Source organism: Rhea americana, unplaced genomic scaffold, assembly GCF_003343005.1.
Source record: "Rhea americana isolate MKP2758 unplaced genomic scaffold, rheAme1 scaffold_85, whole genome shotgun sequence".
Taxonomy (NCBI): domain Eukaryota; kingdom Metazoa; phylum Chordata; class Aves; order Rheiformes; family Rheidae; genus Rhea; species Rhea americana.
The window spans coordinates 1,694,203-1,715,634 of NW_028187034.1; the positions used below are offsets into that span (position 1 = coordinate 1,694,203).

The following is a 21,432-nucleotide window of genomic DNA, read 5'->3' on the forward strand; positions in this document are numbered from 1 at the left end:
CGGCAGGTACAGCACCTGGGAGCCCGAAGAGAACATCCTCGACTCGCGGCTCATCGCGGCCTTCGAGCAGAAGTGAGTGGCCGTTTCCCCCCCCCTCTCCCCCTCCCGGGGGGAGCGGGCGCGGTGGGGAGCGAGGGGAAGCAGGTTTGGTTGGCTTCTGGGTGGTTGAGCGGGAAAAGACATATACGCTTCCCCCTCCCTTCCCTCTTTTCCTTTAAAAAGAACTTGTGTGCTTGGCTTTTTTTTTCCTTTGGGAAAAGTTTTAACTTCTGAACAAATTTGACTCCCTAAAGGGAACGAGAACGTGAGCTGTATGGGCCCAAGAAGAGAGGACCTAAGCCTAAAACTTTTCTTTTGAAGGTAACTCTTATTTAAATAACTTAGGCCTGCCTAAATGTCTCAGAAAAACTCACTGACTTGTGCCCTTGGAAGAATTGAACTTTCAAGTGATTTGTGTGTGCCTTGCTCTGGGAATATGGGGACGACTGGACAGGAAAGCGGGTGGGGGGCAGGGATGCAGAAGTAAGCGCATGAGGTGTGYGTGTGACGGGTGCCCCAGCAGGACAGTCAGTACATGCGGATGTGCGTGGTGAGGCTGCATTCTTTTTTCCAATATTCTCTCCCTCTTTACGGCCTTCTGCTGTCGCAGTAGAGAGCGAGCCTGCCCCACTCCCTCTTCCTACAGCAGAATATTCTATTCAGTCTGTGTCCTGTAACTTAGCAGCACACTGAGTAATTGGGCAGCTGTGGCTAGAGTCCTAACTGCCATTTGTACTGTTCTTACCATCTTTCAGCGTGTAGATGCTGTATGGGTGTTTTATGGAGGGTTTGTGTTTTGATCTGAAAACTGCAAGCTTGTTTCGCCTTTTTTTTTTTTTGGGGGGGGGGGGAAGGAAGGAGGAGCGTTTCATTTCTCTTTAGGAAAGCAGCTGAAGTTTCCAAATCTTCTCTGTTAGACCCTTTACAAGATAATACCTTTACAAGAAGGTATCTTTATAGCATCTCTGTATTCTTGTGGGGAAGATGAATAATGAGGATAGTCCCTAGCACACCTTTCCCTGACTCTGATTTTTTTTTTAACTAGGAAATGTGGTAGTTGCATGACAACTCATATGAGTTATGTGGATTACTGTTCCACAGACAAACCTCCTTTGCTCCCTTCTCCCCTTCTTGCTCCTCCCAACTATCCCAATATCAGACCTTAAAAAAATGGAGAAACACAACACACCCTTGCGGTTAAGACAGTTAAGGGAGTAATCAGCTTCCCTGGTTTGATCCAGTAAAAAGCCCTGGAACAACCAGGTACTACTCCTCTAGTAAGGTGTCTCTTAGTTATTCTGTGGCTTAAGTGATTGTATCTGTTTCCCCATCAGTAAAAAAGGTTAATACTCTTGTCTTCATGACAGATGTTGGAGCTTTACTCAAGTTAGTGTAGCGTTTTAACTATATGAGCATTGGAGAAGAGCAGTGAGGGGTAGGGTGTCATCTGTCCCCTGCTTTGAGAGGACTTAAGAAAGTACATAGGAGAAATGCAGGAATAAGGGTATTCAGATGCCCTAAGTAAAACCCAGGGAACTATGGTGATGCTGTGAAAGTCCTGTTGATGGAACTGTCTGCCTTTTCCCACACAGCCTGTTTTGTTGCTAACGTTTTTCTGTCTCTACAGACTGAAAGCCTTAAACATAAGTGGTGTGTGCTACTTCTTACTCTTTATTCAGTTAAATTGGACTAGTTGGTTTTTCTGGCGGTCGTGCATTAAACGAAAGCCTTTTGTTTAGATTTCAAAAAGTGCAGAGAAAACTTAAAGGGAAATCACCAGCTTAAAATAGTTCTCTGCTTGAATTAAAAAAAAAATAGTGTCGCTTGTAACACCTGACACTCTTCATAGTGGCAGACAAGCGTTTCTTCTGTGTTTATGCTGTAGTTTTAGCATTACTGTGTGTAATCAGTTTTGTCTTTTTTGACTCTGCATGTGTAACAGGAGTCTCTAAAATCCATTGCTAATTTTTCGTCTCCCCTACCCCCTTCCCCCTCCCCCCCGAAAAAAAAAAACCTTCACACTCAGTTTTCTTCTTCTCTCCTCGCTCTTTAAAACCCCTGAAATTTGGAACCTGTATTATTCAATAACATCTTTTGAATTGCATCCCTGAAGTGTTTCTGTAGCACATCATCTTTCTCCCAGTTTCTCAAAAATTACTGAAAAACTTAATGGGTTTGTATAACTGACTTGAGACTTTGGAGAGGATGGATTCAGATAGGGAGCAAGACATGATCTCATGAAGACTGATGCTTCTTTATGGGAAACACTGAGCAGGGCAGAACACTGGCACTGCCACTTGATTTGTGGCTCTGGGAAACAGACTGGTGAAACTATTTGGAGTTTTGTCTTGTTTTCTGTGAATTCTGATCCTACCCTAAAAATAACCCCCCCAGGCCAGGCAGCAAGAAGTAACTCTATCTCAGTTAGCCCTATCTGAACATGTTCAAGCTCTGTTCAGACAAACAGCTAGCAGTGTTACTGCTGCTAGAAAACCAGCTAAGACCAACATGCTAGTCAGTTCTGCTTGGTCCATATATCTGATTCAGTCACTTCTTCTGACTTGGTGAAGATGGGACTTTGACCTTGTTAATCCTGCAGAGTGAGTGCTGCTACAGGAGTAGTGGGATTCTGTTCTGCCTCACACATCATTAACAGTGTTTTCAGTTCCCTCAGCTGCAGAATCGTTTGCCAATGAGAATTTCAGAGGCAGGGGGAGAAATTTGACTCTAACATCCCAGAGGGAGTCTTCAGAGTTGGCAGTTAGAACAATATTCCTTTTGATCTACCAACTAAACAGATTAGGCCTGGATGGAATGATGTTTAAATAGGGGTCTGGCCTAGGACTGCTTTGGTGGACTAGCCTGCCCTTGAATCAGTGGCTTACCAGGATTTTTCATATATTTAAACTGAGTCTCTAGTAAGGCATCTGAGTAAGTGCTGTGGTGCTGTCTGAGCCACCGTCTTTTGCGGGTGTTCTAGTTTGCAGTTGGGGCTGGATTTTTTTTCAAGGGATTAGTTCTGAAAAGCTGCAGATAGGCACCCAGGGGGATTTACAGAAAGCATTCCAGCAGGTTAGTTGCCCACGCCTTTGGAAAAGTTCTGAAAAGCTGCATCTTTGGCCACCTGCTGCCTTTGTAAGCCAGGCTCCGACTGGTGTGAGCTGTCTAACACTTGCCCTTTCGATCAGACTCAAAGGGAAATCACAGTCCAGGCTTTGTAATATCGCTACCAAGAGGACTGGCCTTGAAAGTGACCCCTTCAAACTTCAATCCCAAAGTTTGGGGAAGGAAATGAGTCTTTATTCTGTGTGTCTAGGGGCAAACTTTCCCACAGCTGAGATCAAACTTGGAGGCAGTTGTAATTTTTGGGAAGCTGATGATATGCTGTAAGCTCTTTGTGTGAGAAGCAGAGTCCTTGGTTTGAAACAGGTAGCACTACATGTAAGGCTCTTGCCGTACTACTTAGGTACCTGTGGCAGAATTCTTCCTTGAGGATGAGCGCTTCAGCTTGAGGACAGAATGGAAGCTTAGAAAGAGACGTTAACGACGTTAACCCCCATAAATGCTGCAGTAACCACTCTCCCTTCCTCTGCTTAGTTTGCTTTTTTGTTTTGTTTGGGTTTTTKGGGTTTTTTTGGGGTGTTTTTTATTTTGTTTTACTTTTCCTCTCAGTGCTAGGCTGTGAGGAATGTAAAACTCACCAGTCTAAAGTCTGGCAAGTACTAYTAAGAGACTTATCCTGGTCTCTAAGCTTAGTGGGTGGCTAGCGAATATTTCTGTTCTGGGTAGCTGCAAATACTAAGGTGAAAATACTAGAAAGGGCTAAGGGGGAGGAAGAGGTTACTGAGAGCAGAGTAAGGAGGAGGGGCCCAGCTGCAGAATGAGTTTTCCCATTTGCTTCCCTCACTGTCTAATTCAGCAGAGTGGAAGAAGGGACAGAATAGCATGGTCACTTCTCCCTTCCTTGAACCTGAGTTTCTTCTGATCTCCTCCCTGTTTGTAAATTATCCCTGAGCAGTTTGAAACCACTGTTCCTCTTTGTAGCATTTTGTTCACTGTCCAGTGAGGAGACTTTAGTTTATGTAGTTTATGGCAGTGTTGCTTGGTAGAACTGGGCCACAAACTAGCTTGCAGTTGTCTTGTCACTTGGAAGGCTGCAGAAGAAAGGGCAATAAAAAGATGGAATGGCAGCCARAAAGGGGAATGAAGAGCTCTTACAGATACTGTTTGGAGCAGGGACTGTGGGAATGCTGGTGAAATATAAAAGACAAAGCAGAACCAGTAATGCATGAGAGTAGTGCTACTATATTGCAGCAGCACTACTGAAAATTACTTGACTTTGAAATAATTAACTAGGAATCTGTTGCCTTACAAGATTTTTTTTTTTTTTTTTTTTTTTTTTTTTTTTTTTTTCACTTTGACATAAATGAGTGAGTGAGGCTTTACAGAGCATGTGTAAGTGTGACTTTAGTGTATGTACTCATGCACCTCAGTGTGTTAAGGGAAAGAACAAATATGCTTGCTGGGCTTCAAGGGACATTTATTTAGAAATAGTAGGGAACAATGGAGATGATGATTCCTGGGGCAGTGAGAGAGCTGTATGAGCTAAATAAAGGTGACAGAGGTCCCAAAAGGGAGGGAAGGAAGGGAAGCAATCCTAGCAATTGCTTTGCTGTCATGACAGAGCACTGCAGCAAGTCTCTAGAAACTGCATCCTGATGTAGGCTGAGCTGTAAGTAGGAAGTGAGTTATTCTCTATATGTGCTGAGTAACTTTTCAGTACTGAGCAAATCCTGCAGGTAAAAAAAAAAAAAAAAAAAAAAAAAATGCAAAGAATAAGTTTCCTTTTGGAAGAGTTCTTGCTAGGTAGCATAAATTGTGTTGGCATAGCTGAAAGGACAAAACGGCTTTGTTTTTAAGACTTTGTGCTCAAACATTATGCGAGTGTGATAGAGGAATGGATCTATAGCAGGGAGAAGTGCATTTCCAGCAGGTAAAACTAAATGGTGAGCCTTCTGCGAACAGGAGGCACTTAGAAGCAAGAAATGGAAATGAGCGAGCCCAGAAAATACGCTGTCCTCTGCAGAGTAGAGTTGAATTTGTATAGTTGATGCCCGACTAAACCTGATCCCATGTCTGGTAGAACTACAGACCTTTGCAAGTGAGAGGAATGTGGGGGCTGGTCTTAGATAAAGCATCTGATACTATTTTTCTTGAAACCTTACCTGGAAAAACAAGCTCAAGGTAAGCTGAATATTTGCATACTGTTCTTTGGAGCTCACATTGAACCTGGTCACTGGGAATAGCAGTGATGCACCTGGGGAGGACTGTTAGGTCTCAACTTAGCTTATCTCTTAATAGTCTGGCAGAGGAGATCAATGGTGCGTATATTCTGCATGGAAACTACTGAAGCTGGAATTTTTAGTAAAGGCAGAGAGCTGAAACATGAGTTAGAAATAGGTCCAGGCTGGAAAAAGTGCCCCAGAAGTAACTGAAAGTGCAGACATGTAGCAAATAAAGGATACCTAGTATTTTTGGCACACTTTAAAGGTAGTAGTCATGGGCCAGGGCTCTGTGCTAGCTGGTATGTAAGCACAAAACAAAGACAGGTCTTCTGGTAAAAACAAGACATGAGATGATAGATTAATGTGCAAAGACAGAAAGTACGATCAGCAGGGGTATGAAAGTGGCCATGCAGTGACTGTGCCAGCATTACTGTTTTGTGCTTAGTGTAGCTGATGGGATACTTCACTGAGGAGTTTGCAGTGTATAAGGGAGCTGTGGATGTTTGTGATTGCTTCCRTCAAGCTTGAGAGGTGTTGCTGGGGGAAGGCCTGCTTCTTTCCCCAGTGGGTGATAGAAGGTAACATTGCAGGCCAGTAGCAATTAGATGTCTTGACTGAGCAGTGAGGCACAGAGGAGGCCTTGAAAGTGACATKTAGCAGAATTCATCAGTCTGAGGTGTGATACAGGACAGTAAATTAATCTAGAAGACATGCGGTCTTGGCAGCAGGAGAATCCTGAAGGATGTCTGTGTGTGTCTACCCAAGGTGTGGATCAAGGATTTCTGCTAATCCATCTGTCTCTGTACTCTTTGCCTGGCTTCACTGTACTGTGTTTTGGAAATGGGGCATTGTGTTGCACTTTATTCTCCACTGAACAATGGTAAATTGGAGAGAAGCCCAGAGCATGAGAGCAGCTATGCTTAAAGGGCTGGCTATGATGGGCAAGGGGAAAAAGGAGGAATAAAGTCCTTAACCCAGACTGTCTTGGTATGGTAACACCAGAAAGCAAACATGACCATCTCTGTAGGTTTTTGTCCTCGTGTCTTTAGAGGGACCCATGAAAAGGAGAAGCAAGTACAGCCCTAAATCTGCATCAGTCTGTGCCTGTGACAGTCTGCAGGGGTCTACCTTCCTCTCAGGTTGTGGCTTGTGGGGGTGTCTGTAAATCACAGTGCTTTGGGGTGTGTGTGTAGGGGGAGACTTTGTGTGCGATGAAGGGAGTTCTCATGGTACTGCCACTACGTTCTGGTCTGTAGGGTCCCAGGACAGGAACACTATCTAACTTTTCATTTTCTGAGCTGACTTGGGACATGGAATAATGTGTGAAGCTGAGCAGAAAAGCTAGCTGAATACCGAGATGTTTCCTATACATTTTGGGGTCCATCTGTGCTGGGAATTTTTACTTCTAGCCACATTAAGAAGCTATACACACACCAGAGCTAAGGTTCAGGCATTGTCTGTGCTGTCTTTGCAGTCATGTCACTTGTCCTGAAGTATTTGTCAGTCATCTAATATAAAACTGAAGATACCTGGTGCAGGTGAGCCATCAGTTTGCACTTTCTCATAAAGCAGGGGAAGGAGGCCTCATTTTTGCAGCCCTTTTAAAGCCAGGACATAAAAAATGCTGCAGTGAATGATCCAGCATTAGCCAGGGAGGAACAAAATGTCTTCCGTGTCTCCATTYTTTACTTATTCTGGGTCTTCTGCAGTTCTCATTGGGATCTTAGTGGGATAATAAGCCCACTGGGTGGCAATGGAGCTCTCCAGGGATGTGGGCCCAGGGCTCTGAGCTTATTGTGCAGAGCTACCCTGGGCCCCTCGCCTGAATCTGTAAGATCACGGGCTTTACAAGAACATTCTTCCCCAGCCGTTTCCTTGGTAGGAGGCACGGCCTGCAGGGGGACAAAGGAGATGGTGTTGGAGTGCTAAAGCTTTTAGTTGGCAAGAAGCCATCCTGATCTTGGCGTGTTCTAGGGGGCAACGGGATAGAAAAGTTGGGTAGGAAAAGCAGCTGTCTTTCGGTGCTGCAGTTCTTCTCGTGCCCACAAGATGGGGAAAGCAGCTCGCTAGGTGGGTAACTGGAGAGAGGCTGACCCTCTGGAATCAAGGTGTGGGTTACTTTTGTCAGTGACTGCCTTTAGGGGTGAGGGAATAAGATAAGAAGTTTGGGGGCAAGGAGCAGGGTGCAGGTTGGGAGACTGAGCTCAAAGCAAGAGTAGCTCTGCCTTGAATAAGAAGGTGTAAGAGTGTGTTCTGAGTTTCCATGCCCACAGGGTCTTCAGGCTGTACTTGCTTAGCTTACCAATGAGGCTGCTCTTTCTGCTACCAGCAAATGTTCCTGTCTGCCTGGTGTGTGACCAGGGCAGGCTCTGGCATTATCTCAAAGTGGCAGAGCTTAAACTTTCTTGTCCCTGGCCCTCAGGGAGAGCAGACACAGTGCAGTTAAGCTAGTTTTCTTTGTGTGTATGTGGTGTTTTTTGGATTTTTTTTTCCCTTTGCCTCTTGTCCTGTCACGTGGGACAACTGAAAAGAGTTTGTTCCTTGACATCCTCCCTTCAGGTACTTACAGTCATTGATAAGATCCCCCTCAGTCTTCTCTTCTCCAGGCTACACAGGCCCAGCTCTCGCAGCCATTCCTCACAGAGCAGTTGCTCCAACCCTCTGATCATCTTTGTAGCCCTACGCTGGACTCTCTCCAGTAGCTCCATGTSTCTCTCGCACTGGGGAGCCCAGAACTGGACACAGTACTCGAGATGAGGTCTCACCAGGGCTGAGCAGAGGGGCAGGATCACCTCCCTCGACCTGCTGGCAACAGTCTTCCCAATGCACCCCAGGATACCGTTGGCCTTCCTGGCCATAAGGGCACTTTGCTGGCTCATACTCAACTTGTTGTCCACCAGCACTCCTAGGTCCTTCTCTGTAGAGCTGCTCTCCAGAAGGTCAGGCCCCAGCTGGTACTGGTGCCTCGGGTTATTCCTCCCTAAGTGCAGGACCCTGCACTTGCCCTTGTTGAACCTCAGGATGTTCCTCTCTGCCCACCTCTCCAGCCTGTCCAGGTCTCTCTGAAKGGCAGCACAGCCCTCAGGTGTATCAGCCACTCCTCCCAGCTTGGTATCATCGGCAAACTTGCTGAGGAGGCACTCTGTCCCCTCATCCAGGTCATTGATGAGGAAGTTGAACAGGATGAGACCCAGCTCTGAGCCCTGGAGGATGCCACTAGCCACAGGCCTCCAGCTAGACTCTGTGCCACTGATGACAACCCTCTGAGCTCTGCCTTTCAGCCAGTTCTCAATCCACCTCACTGTCCACTTTTTCTAACCCACACTTCTGAGCTTCTCTAAGAGGATGTTATGGGAGACAGTGTCAGAAGCCTTGCTGAAGTCAAGGTACACAACGTCCACTGTTCTCCCCTCATCTACCCAGCCAGTCMTTCCATCATGGAAGGCTATCAGATTGGTTAAGCAGGATTTCCCCTTGGTGAATCCATGCTGACTATTCYTGATGACCTTCTTTTCCTCCATATGTCTGGAGATGACATCCAGAATGAGCTGTTCCATCACCTTACCATGGATGGAGGTGAGGCTGACTGGTCTATAGTTGCCTGGGTCCTTCTTCTTGCCCTTTCTGAAGACTGGAGTGACACTGGCTTTCTTCCAGTCCTCAGGCACCTCTCCAGTTCTCCAGGACCTTTCCAAGATGATGGAGAGTAGCCTGGCAACAACATCCGCCAGCTCCCTCAGTACCTGTGGGTGCATCCCATCTGGGCCCATGGATTTGTGGATGTCTAGCCTGCCCGAAAGGTCTCTAATCCTATCCTGTTCAACCAAAGGAAAGTCTTTCCTTCTCCAGACTTTCTCCCTTGCCTCCAGATTCTGGCATTCTTGAGGGCTGCCCTTAGCAGTGAAGAGTGAAGCAAAGAAGGCATTCAGTAATTCTGCCTTCTCTGTATCCCTTGTCACYAGGGCCCCTGCCCTCTTCAGTAGAGGGCCCGCCTTTTCCCTAGTCCTCCTCTTGCTGCTGATGTATTTGAAGAAGCCCTTCCTGTTGTCCTTAACATCCCTTGCCAGACTCAATTCCAATTGGGCCTTAGCCTTCCTTGCTACATTTCTACATACTCTGACTGCATTCTTATAATTCTCCYAAGYAGCCTGTAGCCCGTCCTCTCTCCCACATTCTGTGTACTTTCTTCTTCTGTCTGAATTTGGCCAAGAGCTCCTTGCTCATCCACACAGGTCTCCTGCCCCCTTTGCTGCACTTCTTACTCATAGGGATGCACCACTCTTGAGCTTGGAGGAAGTGATGCTTGAATACTAGCCAGCTCTCCTGCCCCCCCCCTTTCCTCTAAGGCCTCAACCCATGAGACTCCACCAATTAGGTCTCTGAAGAGCCCRAAGTCTGCTCTCCTGAAGTCCAGGATTGCAATCCTGCTTGTTGCCATAGTTCTTTTCTGCAGGATCCGGAACTCCACCATCTCATGGTCACTGCAGCCAAGGCTGCCCCCAGCCTTCACATCTCCAGTCAGTCGTTTTCTGTTGATTAGGACAAGGTCCAGCAGGACACCCTTCCTTGTAGGCTCCTGTTCCTGGTTTATTCCTATTTTGTTGCATTAGTACCTCTTAAACAAGTGCAGCCTTCAAAAGGACAAGACAGTCTCTTCTCTGGAGACAGTTAATTTTGATTTGAGTTCTAGCTGGTCTAGTTTCTGGCTTTGAATACTGGACCTGGCTCCTAAGGCGGAGTTGGGATTGTGATTTGTAGGCTCTGTTTCTTGTGTTTAACTAAAATGGCTCTGGTGGAACTGATCTGCTGAAATAACCTCTCTTTCTCTCTTCTTCTGACCTTTGGATTTGATACTTAAGTTCATCAGGCCATCTTCACCACTTCCATCTCTCTCCTGACCYCTTTCTAACATGCTTCCTAGAGCAGAAGAGTCTGCTTATGGGAGGGGGAGAGTATGCATTACTCTTCCCCTATCCTTTGTCTTTTAATCATCTCCTAGATGATCAAATGCAGTTCTCTCACTTGGGTCTAGTCCTCTAGGTTTGGGTTCTCAACGGAAGCCATATTGTTGATGCAGGGCCCCACCAACAGCCCAAATACCTAGTAGGGTGTTTAGTTGTGTGGCTGACAGTGGGAAGCTCTATCTACTGTCTGAAGGAGAAGGGTGCTAGAAACCATTAATTGTGCCTCTGAAACATAGCTAGAGACTGTGTCTGCTTCTTCCTGGGAGAAGCATGTGTTGTCAGGGACATTTGCCGTGGGAGTAATTAGCTGCCCCCAAAGGATGTGGACAGTGCCTGTTGGTTGCATAGGGCCTTTGCCACAGCAATTGATAGTCCATAGGTCGTCAGCCAATACCTGCTTTTTGCCCCCCATCTCTAAAATCCTCAGCATGTTTGTCACCGTGCAGTGGTGTCTCTTGTGGTGACCACCTGCTTCGCTGGCAGGCTGCAGACTGCACTGGGAGTCCTTGGTGCTGAAAACATGGCTTTTTGCAGTCTGAGACGAAGCTTTGTAGCTGAGGGGTTATGAATTTGTCTCATCCCTTCTGTGGAGCCAGCACAGAGGGGAGGCTGTCTRTCCCCTCTCACTGGTAGGTTAAGCACAAGGTTGGAGGGGCAGGGGAGGCAGTTATCATCGGTGTGGGTATMAATGAGATCCTGTGGCATGGCATTGTCAGAAAGGGTCTGTCCCCAGGTGAGGAAGGCCTGTTTTTGAGACATGGCTGCATCTAGACTGCCTCTCTGACCCTGTTTTCTTTTCTCTCCCCACCACCGCAGGCTCGGGCCCAAGCGGAGGCCCTCCACATTGGGGATGTACACTTTTCTGTCAAGCCTGGCTCCAGCACCTCATCTCCTAAGCTTCACTCCAGYGCTGCAGTGCACCGGCTCAAGAAAGATATCCGGCGATGCCACCGCATGTCCCGGCGCCCTCTGCCCCGTCCAGACCCCCAGAATGGTGGGAGTGTGGGTGGAGGKGCTGGCATCCGTCCCCCTGTCTCACCCTTCTCTGAGACCGTCCGCATTATCAACCGCAAGGTGAAGCCCCGTGAGCCCAAGCGCAGCCGCATCATCCTCAACCTCAAAGTCATTGACAAAAGTGGGAAGCCTGCCAACGGGGCTGGAGGCCTGGCTCGGCCCAAGATCCCTTCCCGAAACCGTGTCATCGGCAAGAGCAAAAAGTTCAGTGAGAGTGTCCTCCGTACCCAGATCCGCCACATGAAGTTTGGCGCCTTTTCACTCTACAATAAACCATCTGCTGCACCTGCCCCCTCTCTGGAGGGCAAAGGGGAGGCTGAAGGTTCCCAAGCAGCCTCCTGTGGGCTCATTATGGGCTCCACCCCTTACGATGCCCCCAGCTCCAGCTCCTCTGGCTGCCCCTCACCTGCCCCCCACTCCTCATCTGACCCAGATGATTCCCCTCCGAAGCTGCTTCCCGAGACCCTCAGCCCAGCCATCCCTGACTGGCGTGAGTCAGAGGTCCTCGACCTCTCAATCCCGCCTGAATCAGCTGCCACCAGCAAGCGCTCCCCTCAAGGAGGGTGTGGTGGGGGGCAGACGCCCTCCTTGTCCCTTCCTTCTGACCCAGAGCAGGAGACCAGCGATTGGCGTCCCGAGATGTCACCCTGCTCTAATGTGGTGGTCACAGATGTCACCAGCAACCTCCTCACAGTCACCATCAAAGAGTTCTGCAACGCGGAGGATTTTGAGAAAGTGGCGGCAGGTGGCGGAGGAGGCAGCAAGTGAGCAGCCAGGTCCCCCTACTCTGGGAGTGTGGGGGGAGCTCTACCTGTGGTTGTGGTGTGAATGGCTGTCCTTAGTTCTCTCCTTCTCCCCTTTGCTGTCCCTCTGCCCTCACCACCACCCTTCTTCCTCCTTTCTTCCTGCCCACTCCCTCTTGCTCGGAGGCTGTGGCATTGCAGTGGAGAGGACAGGGGCATCCAATGTTCCTGGGTGCCACTGCTGCTGGGGGAGAGTGGGGAGGTTGTGGTGGGGCTGGGGAGTGGTTGTTTGTCCTTGAATGTGGTGTTGTCCAACTGGCCATGGAGCCTTTGAGGATGAGGGGTCAGTGAATGTGTGTATGTGTGGGGGTGGTGGGGAAGGTGCTCTTCCCCTCCTTCCCCTTCCATCTTTCTCTAAAAATGAAGAGGAGCTCCAGACCCTTGAGAGGGGGTTGTAAGAGGATTGGAGCCCTCACCCACTCCCCCTAAGCCTTCTCCAACAATGTGCATGCAGTCTCTTCYGTTCCTCTTGTTTTTCCTGCTGCCGTGACTCTGATCCTACTGTCTTCCCCCTTCTTGGCTTGTGGCCTGGATCTGCCAACTCATATGCTGCAGTCAYGGCAGTGGCTGATCCAGAGGCCCACAGAGCAGTAGGGAGAGGGGGAGGTGATGTGTCATGCCTAGAAGGTGCTTGTGACAAAGCTGGGGTGGTTGGGYCCTGCCCCATGCGACGTATGCCCCACACTGGCTTCCCTTTTGGCTATTGGTGCTACCTTGGCAGTTGTATAGGCACTTTCATGTGGTCTGGTCCCTCCTCTTTGTATCTTCCAACCTGCCCAGCCTTGCAGGCGTAAGGGAGGAAAAGGGGAGTTCTACTTCTGGCCCAGATATTCCTCCTCATGTTCTCATTACTTGCACTTGCCTGGAGGAGAGGGCATAAAATGCCCTTCCCCAGCCTTTCTGTGATGGAAGTGGGAGCTGGCTGCACATCCATCCTTCAGTTTGGGAGAAGATATGCTGATGGTGCGATGCTCCCCCAGCTGGGTGAGGCTGATCTGCATTGTGTGTCAGCTTCCCCTGAACCTTTCTGCTTCCTGCCTACTCCACTCCCTCAGAGGGAGGGAGGGAGGGACGCTAATGCTGGTCCTCTGTTCTTGTTTTTTTCATCTTTTTTTTTCCTCCCCTTTTTTGTGAATAGCCTGGAAGAAGGCTTCCCTTTGCCTTTCAGGATCTGAAATGGCCCTTACAACTGTCAACCAAAGGTGCTAATAAGATAACTTTCTCACATCATATGCATGTGTGTTGATTTCTCCCCACACACACACACACACCCAAATTCCTGTGAGTTGGTCCAGAAATCTTTACCCCTTATAAGTGGGAGGAAGCAAGACCATAACTTGTCATTTTTTTTTTACCTGCAGTTCCTTCTTGCCCTTTCTTGGACATGCTGTTCATGTCCCAAATAAGTTCTTTATTTCACCTGCCCTTTGTGGCTTGCTCGATTTCTGTCACTCCTAAGCTTTGTGGTGTAATACCATTCCTTTGCTCTCTCTTGCCCTACTTGCCCATGGCTGAACCTGTAGGTGCAAGGAAAAGAGGTGCTGAAGTATCAGTCTGTGGGAGACTCACCTTCTCAGCTCTGTCCCCTGGGATGGGTCAGAGGGGTGTTACTTTYACATACATGCTGCAGAGGTGAAAAGGGTGGAAAAAATTCCCTGCATCAGGGCTCATCTATGTAAAAATTTGTCCTGGACAAGCAAACACAAGTGGAATTCACCCCTTTGGTGCTTGTGCATGAGGACACTTAGGAGCTGGAAGCTATCAGCTGTGAGAAGTGTTCTCATGTGAAGTAGTGATTTTGTGGTTGTAATGGTCTGAGGGTAGAAATGAGGCAGTTTGTGGGAGAGAGGTAATATTTATTTGTGCAAGTGGTACAGTTGGTATGGCAGAGGAAGACCATCTTCTGACCTTAATTAGAGCTTCTGTGCCCAGAGCTTGTCTTTTCCCCTCCTCCAACTCATCAGTTGGTGTAATAAAATCTTAGCTGCTCTTCCCACAAACATCGCCTCACAGAGGGTAGAGTTCAAAATTGCAGAGCATGATGAATTCAAACCAGTTGTGGTTCAGTGCTTGTGTAGACAGTCTGAGGGGRGATTCCAGGTGCTGTTAGTCCCACCCTTTGCATACCTTTCCCCTCCCTACCCCTTGTTCAGAAAGCTTAGTGGACTTCATGGGGAAGCAGTTGCATTTATAACTGAATTTGGGGATGGGGAGAAAAAAAAACTTCCCCAATTCATTCACCAAGCTAAGGCTTCCTATAACTTGTTGGACTTGTGTGTGTGTCTGTATTAATACCTGCCTGTATTTGTGTCTTTATTTTTGCATCTTTCCTGTGCCTGACCCACCTAAGGATCCCTTATTTTAACATAGCTTATCCTTATGACTGCAGCCGCAAAGGTGAGCAGGCTGTAGCTATGGGGAAAAGCTCTATCTTAGGGAAATAGCAAGAAGATTCTTCTTTCTTTCTTTCTTTTCTTTTTTTTTCCTGTCTAAACAAATAACTGTAATCTGAGGCTGCAAGATAAGAGGAACTTCTTTATGGAGTGGATGCATACTGGCCAGTCACTTTTCTTGATTGTTAAGTTACTGTTTGGTGTGTATGTGGTGATGTGTTTTGTTTTGTGGTGATGAGATTCTGAAAAAAAAAAATTTAAGAGTTTAAGTGGGAGATAAAAGGGAACTTGAATAGGAAACTCTTGATGTATTTTGGCCAAGATGTGTTCGCTTGGCAGAATTCTTTTCCTCAGTGTCTCTTGTATGGTGTTCTTTGGGGGCGGGGGGCAGGAATTGTTTAATGAAGGGTTTTTGCCTTTCTCCAGAGTGACAAGTAAGGGGATTGTCTGTGAAGAGCAAAACAGTGGGTCATTGTAGGGATACTCCGTGAGGACCTTCTTCCTGAGGTGAGGCAATAAGGGTATTTGTTGTGGCAAAGGAACTCGTGCAGCAGATCCTCTTTGTGGAGGAAGAAAGGAGTATGATCCGGATTGCAGACACAGCTCAGCCACTTGTGTGACAAATCTCTTCTTGGATGGGTCACCAGGCGGGAATCAACCCTGAACCTCTGGATCTGAAATCAAGATCCGGTGCTGTTTTGAGTTAAGAGATCTGTTAACTTGAATGCAGCAACAGTCTCAAGTGGACAAGCCACTTGGGGCTGACTAACCTACCTTTGCATTCACATGGTTTACGCTCCTCCCCCTAAATTTTTATTCCTGCTCTTTACTGGAGATGGGAAGGAAGATCTATCCATGCCCTTTAAAGAAGGCATGGGGTTGGTGGAGGAGTTTATTTGAAAGTATCCCCTTCCTTTCCCCGTAACCCCTAGAAAAAAAACAAAAACAGGGAAATATTCTCTGTGTCTGTGCCATGTTTGTTCTCTTGTTGTTGTGTTTTTAGAGGAGATTTTATGATGGAGTGGAAAAAGTGAAATGATTAGTTTTGCATAAAAAAAGAAAAGTAAAAAAAAAAAAATTTCTACAGGGAGAAAGCGAGAGAGAGTTTAAAAATGAATAATAAATGCAGTGATTGCACAAACTGTAGCGGTCTTAGATGGTCCTTAGAGAAAAGAGTATTTTGTAGTATTGAAGCATGTATGTCTGGGATGGTGTTTGGCTTGCTTGAACTGGAGAGAAAGGCATTCTGGGACTAAGCAGCAATCTGAGCTGAAAAGGCAAGTTGCATGTTGGAGGAACCCTGTCTACAAACCCTTCCCGTCCTTGCCTCCCAAGTGTTGGAGTGAGTTTCCTTCCCTCCCCTCCCATACCTTTCCTGTGAGCTAAGGTGGAGTCTTCAAATCATTTTCTGGCCAAGTGGCCCTCAAAAATGGTTGATCTTGTTCTGCCAGAATCAGGCCAGCAACATAGAAACAGTCGACTTTGCATGCACAGCAAGCTGCTAAGACTTGGGGTTGGCATGTACCTTTCTTGCCAAATTGCTGTCTTTTCTGTTTTCCTTCCCCTGTATCCAAGCAGGATTAAACATGATGGGCTTATCTCCTCAGAAACAGATATGCCTCCCCTCCTTAGGGTTTCTTAGCTTCTCCCAGTGTCAGTTCTGGGGAGTGGCATTTTTCATTAGGACAAAGGACTGAATCCCATCTGTTTGGAGTCCAATGTCTCACCTCTGGCAGTGGCCAGATCTTCAGGAGAAGATGAGAGCTGCTTTGTGTGCTGATAAGTTTCTGCCAAGTGAGGCATACCTTGTCCTTGAGACTGCCAGAGACCAGCAAATGCTGGAGGAGCTGGAATGGAGGGACAAGGGTCCTGATGGGATTTCACTTGAGTAGGATTGCATTCTTCTGCCCCAGCTTTATGGGGGGTGGGAAGGAAGAGGTGTCCTAACATTTCTACAAAGTGAGGAGGCGGCTTTTGTGTATTGGCTTCCCCATCCAAGATGTCTCTGTCATGTGTTCATCTGGTGCGTGGGAGAGACTGCAAGGAAGAGGGAAGCAACCAGATGTTTGTGTCTGAACTAAAGGTGGCAGGCAGGGGATGCTAGGATAGTCTTACTTGTCTGGACTTCTCTTGTGCCCTTAGGTGTGAAATGGCAGGTAAAGGGCGTATCCATGCCTCCCRTAGCCTGAGGTCTTTCTGGGACCTTTTTTTTCTCTGCCCACTGAGCTCTGCTAGTGGTTGCCTCAGCCTTCAACTTGGAATGGCAGCCTCCTGTCTTGTGTTCTCTTCTCCTCGCAAAGCAGGACTAGAGATGTGTGAAGCTAATGAGATGCAAGTTCTTTTCGGGGTGGGAAAACATAGAAATAGACTGCAGCGAGCAGGCCCAGCTGTAGTGAGCCATTAGCTTAATCTGTTTTCAGAAGGGAAAGGGAGCATTTCTCCATGTCTCCCATTACCGAAGTTCCCAGGGAGATTTATGAAACAAAAAACCYAATCCAGCCCTTTACCAGGTAGGAGCTGTCTCTGAGCTGAGTCTTCCTAGGGATTTCACTCCCTTTCACAGCCCCTCTTTGTAGAGGAGGTTTCAGCAGCTCACACCTCTTGGGGACCTCCCAGCAGGGAGGAACAGCTTTCTCTGGGTTGCCGTGCTGAAGGATAGTGTCCCAAGTCCCGCGCGCTTCTACCCACTTCAGTGGCTGTAAGGTTAGTGAGACTGCTTGGGGGCAGATCTTTCTTCCCAGAGAGGTGTAGCAAACCTGGAGTAYGTGTCTGGCTAAGTGCTTATTTGTCCCTTGCCTCCTTCCCTACCTTCTGACAAGACTTCTTCCTCCTTGCCTGGTGCATCCTTTTACTCCAATGTTGCTTGCTTTTTGCTGCATTTTTCAATCGCCCAATAATCGTGCAAGAGCTGGGATCTTATTTACTTTTTATATATAAATATATAAATATAGAAGAAACCCCCTCTCCCTTCTTTCCCTCCTCCTTACCCACCACCCCATGTGTAGCCTGTTCTGATCTCTGTTCTGAAAGCAGTGTTGTAGAGGATTGATTTGGGGCTGGGGATTAGGTGCCTCCTGGCTTCTGTTCTTTCTTGGTTTGCTGTGGCCTTTTTGCCAGCTGTTTCACTGCCCTGTGCCTCTGTCTTCCTAGTATAAAAGTGGCAGTGGGTGGAGGGGGCAATCCCACTGAGAGTGCTGGGAGGTTGACTCCAATGATGTTTGCAGAGACCTAGAGGAGTGCTGAGCATTGCTTCAGAAGTCCCCCTCTCCCTGTCTGTGGTTCCTTCTGTAGATAACTTTAATGACTTCATTTCATTGTTGCTTTGGGTTTGCGCAAATAAGTGACTTATTTTTTTATGTTCCTCCCCAGAGTGCAATGAGTATGGCTTCTTTTTTGGGATGTGGATGGGAGGAGGTATTGGCATCTGTCTCCACCCTTACCCCCAAACCTCCCCCCCATCCTGCATCCTTCTGTCCCTTTCTAATGCTGGCCTGTGTCAGACTGACATGTCTAGTGGGGTTTGTGCCCTTATCTGTGCAGGGGCGATGGCCCTGGCACTAGCAACTTCCCAGGCATTCTGCATAGTGGATCTAATGTGCCCTGTGTCCTTTCTTATAGAGGTGTTCAGGAGCCTTGAGTTCTTCTTCCAAATTTCTCCTTCCAGGAGTGAAAGATGATGTAGTTAATCTGATCCTCCTGTGGTGGTGGATTGTCCCTGGCAGTTCTTCTGACCCTTCTGGCTTGTGTGGTGTGAAATGAAATGCTTCCAGGCTGTCCTTAGGGTGGGAGTTTTACCTCCTCCTTGGAGTGTTGCGTTTTCCGCCCTTCCCTTCCAAGGGCCCACCTGGGAGCCCCAGAAGAGACAGTGCTGGGGGTGGAGTTATTGGGGAATTCCCTCAGCACTCCTGGGCTGAGGGGAGCCAGAGTTGGGGAGAGGCTGGAAAGCACAGAGCAGAGGCTGTAATGTAGTAGAAGAGAGAAAGAAATAAGGTGACAGAAGAGCAGCTAGATGCAATCAGAGTGATACCAGCTTCAGAAATGACTCAAATTATGTCTGGTGGGAGGGAAGGGGCCTGRGAACAAGTAGTTGAAAAAGCATTTCCTTTTGCAGGGCCCTGTTCCAGCAAATTGCTAGAGCACGTTCTTGACTTCATTCCTTGTTCAGCCAAGCACTTAAAGCTTGCAATAAACTTTCAGGAGCGTTGTTCGCTGCATCAAAGCACTTCATGGGGCTTTGGGGCCTCATGTGAGTAGCAGGGCTTTTACTAACTCCAGAGCAAACAACCAACTGTGCCCAATTCTGCAGAGGTGCTGCAGGCTTCCTTGCAGGTCAAGGCAGCAGGTGGGTTCTCAGTTCTTTGTCTGCCTTGGAGTAAGTCTGCTGCTGCATCCAGGCATACTTGCTGCATAGGAGGAGGTAGTCTTGGATCAAGTTCTTAAGCAGAACAAAAATTTGCCATGATGTTCTTAGAAAAAAAGCTGGATTTTTTTGTTGTTGGGCTGGTTTTTTTGTTGTTTTTTTGTTTTGTTTTTTGTTTCCTGGAGCTAAACAACTTGACCTGCCCTTCCCCTCTCCTGCTCACTTACCCCTGCTATTAAACCTTATCTTCTCCTTAAGAATAGAGAATTCTCTATTTTGGGGAGTGTAGTGTTTTTGTTTCATTTTCTTTCCTTCATTTGTTTTGGGGTAGAAAGTTGTCCAGTGGTGGTGGAGGACAAGGGCCTGCCTCATYTGTTTCTTCCTTTCACCTTCCCCAGTGCCAAGCTTAGGCATCAAGTCCTGCAAATTTCTGCAAATATTTAACTTGGAGCAGGCAAGTTATCCTATTGAACTCTGTGATGCTTGAGTGCTCCAGGTTCACACTGTGCTTGAGTTTTGGCAGCATCAGGACCTTGTTCTTTATCTAAGAGGATGTCAGACCTAACTCCTAGAGTGGTAGTGGTCCTGATGCAACCCATCTGTCTCTTTATTTCCCCTCACTTGGCACAGAGTGAAGGTGGTGATCTTTTTTTTTTTTTTTTAATTTAAAGTAAACCTAAATATGTATCTTGTAATTTTTTTATTTTGAAAAACAAAACATTTAATTAAAAATTGTGCACGAATGAATTGTATATCTATATATTTTTTGTCTTGCAATTTTCATTTTAAATATAGTGTTTGCATTTTCTTTGTTTTTGTTTTTGTTAATCCAGTTCCCAGCTGGCTAAACTCTGTCTAGAGTGGATGGGTGGGAGGCATAGCCACTGGGGGGGATGATTTGATCACCCCTTCCTTTGGTGCTTCCCATAAGAAAATGGTTTGCTCCAGGTTTGGGGGTGGGGATTGTGCTAATTACTCTTGTATTCTTGTACATTTTGTTCTTTCTGCTGCTCTTGAATATTGTATCAATGCCAGAAATGGGGAGTTAAAAAAAAAAATAAAATAACCCCAATAAATTGTTACATTCCAAAACATGTTGTTTTCTTTGGGTGATTTGTGCCCTACTGTCAGTGCAAATGACCTACAGAGTTGGTAGCTGGGATTGAAATGGCTTGTGAACACCAGAATTTTTCCCCTGCAGAGGGGCTGTGTGCTGCCTTGTTGGGATGGACATTGCTAGCCACAGGAGCAGGCCAGCCTGCCCTGAGCTGGTTGGCCACGGAGCATGAAGTGCTGCTGACTGGACACAGAGGTTACAGAGAAGCTCCAAAAAAAGGACARCTGAGAGTCCAAAAAAAGGACTTCTGTAATACTGGGGGGGAAAGGGACATTTGAGAAACCCCAAACTGTTGAATGCAAAAGCTTGCTGCTTAGGGAAAACAGAACTCCCTCCTTCAACATGCTTTGAAGAACCTCTGATCTTTTCCCTCATCTTTTTTTTCATGAGAGTCTAAGAGCAACAGTGTTTGGCTGAAAAACGTTTTAGGCCAGGAGTTGGGAAAAGCCTGAATGCATGTTATGACAAATGCTAACCTAAGAAATACAGTAAAACATAATATGTGTAGTCAAAACTTCTACCTTTACAGCAGTCTCTGACCAAAGCCCCCCTAATGACACCTTTCTACACAGTCATGGTTGGGTTTCACTCTGAGGGGAAGAGACTGAAATGAGTTCCTGGGGTCTTTCTGAAGGAGAGTCACTGCTTTGTCAGTGACTACTGAGAGCATTAGCTTGAGATATCTCAGCAGGGTCTGAGCTTCAAAAAGTCATAGGGCAGAAATGACAGGTTCTGGCCCACGGGGAGCAGGGACTGTTGCCCACCAAAGTGGAGGACAGCCAAGATTTCACGGCATTTGTATMGTGCTGGTAGGCCTTCCTCCTTCACTCCTGCTGCCTGCCAAAATGCCAGCAGGGCCAGCCCAAAGCAACCCTTTCCTCTCCTCTTCCTGCCTGTGCTGCTGGATTTGTTCAGAAGCAAATGCATCTCCATCAAACACCCTCTCCCTCCAACCTCTGCTGTCTGGAGAGGCAGAGATGCCAAACTTGACCAGAGACACCTCCAGTGAGGTCTGTTGTGTCAGCACTGATGCTGGCAGATGCTATAATTGTGTAAGGTGACCCAAGCTGCACTCGCAGGGACCTGAGACCTGGAAATAAAAGCAACCAGACTGTTGGTGAACATACTTGCTGTGTGGATTCTGCAGATCCCAAAGGAAGAAGGACTGAAGGCTCCTAGTCTGAGCAGGAGCTGAAGCTGGGGCACCTGTGTAGGATAGGGGGGCTGGCAGTTGCAGAGAGGTGTCAGTGAAGCCTTTTGCCTCGTTAGGTTGACTCTAGGTGTGCCCCCATGCTGGGCAATTGCCCCGGTGGTAAATCCCTAGCCCCAGAGGCTGCGTGTTGCCCTTCCCCTGGAGGCAAGCCTGCAAGCGGGGCCTGTGCCACGCCAAGGCCATGCACCAGCTTGCCAATTTGGGGGTGCAGGAATGGCTTTGAAGCAGGATTTTTGGCAGTATT

General features: G+C 47.4%; 1 protein-coding gene across 1 annotated transcript in view; it reads left to right on the top strand.

Moving 5' to 3' along the window:
* The window catches only part of CBX6 (chromobox 6), a 21,589-nt gene extending 1,639 nt beyond the window's left edge, over window positions 1-19,950 (top strand). The window contains exons 2-4 of the mRNA XM_085323435.1: window positions 7-72; window positions 294-360; window positions 11,105-19,950. Coding sequence (XP_085179561.1) covers window positions 7-72; window positions 294-360; window positions 11,105-12,070 — 1,099 coding nt within the window. The 3' untranslated portion in view covers window positions 12,071-19,950. The remainder of the gene's footprint in view (window positions 1-6; window positions 73-293; window positions 361-11,104) is intronic.
* Window positions 19,951-21,432: the final 1,482 nt, after the last annotated feature.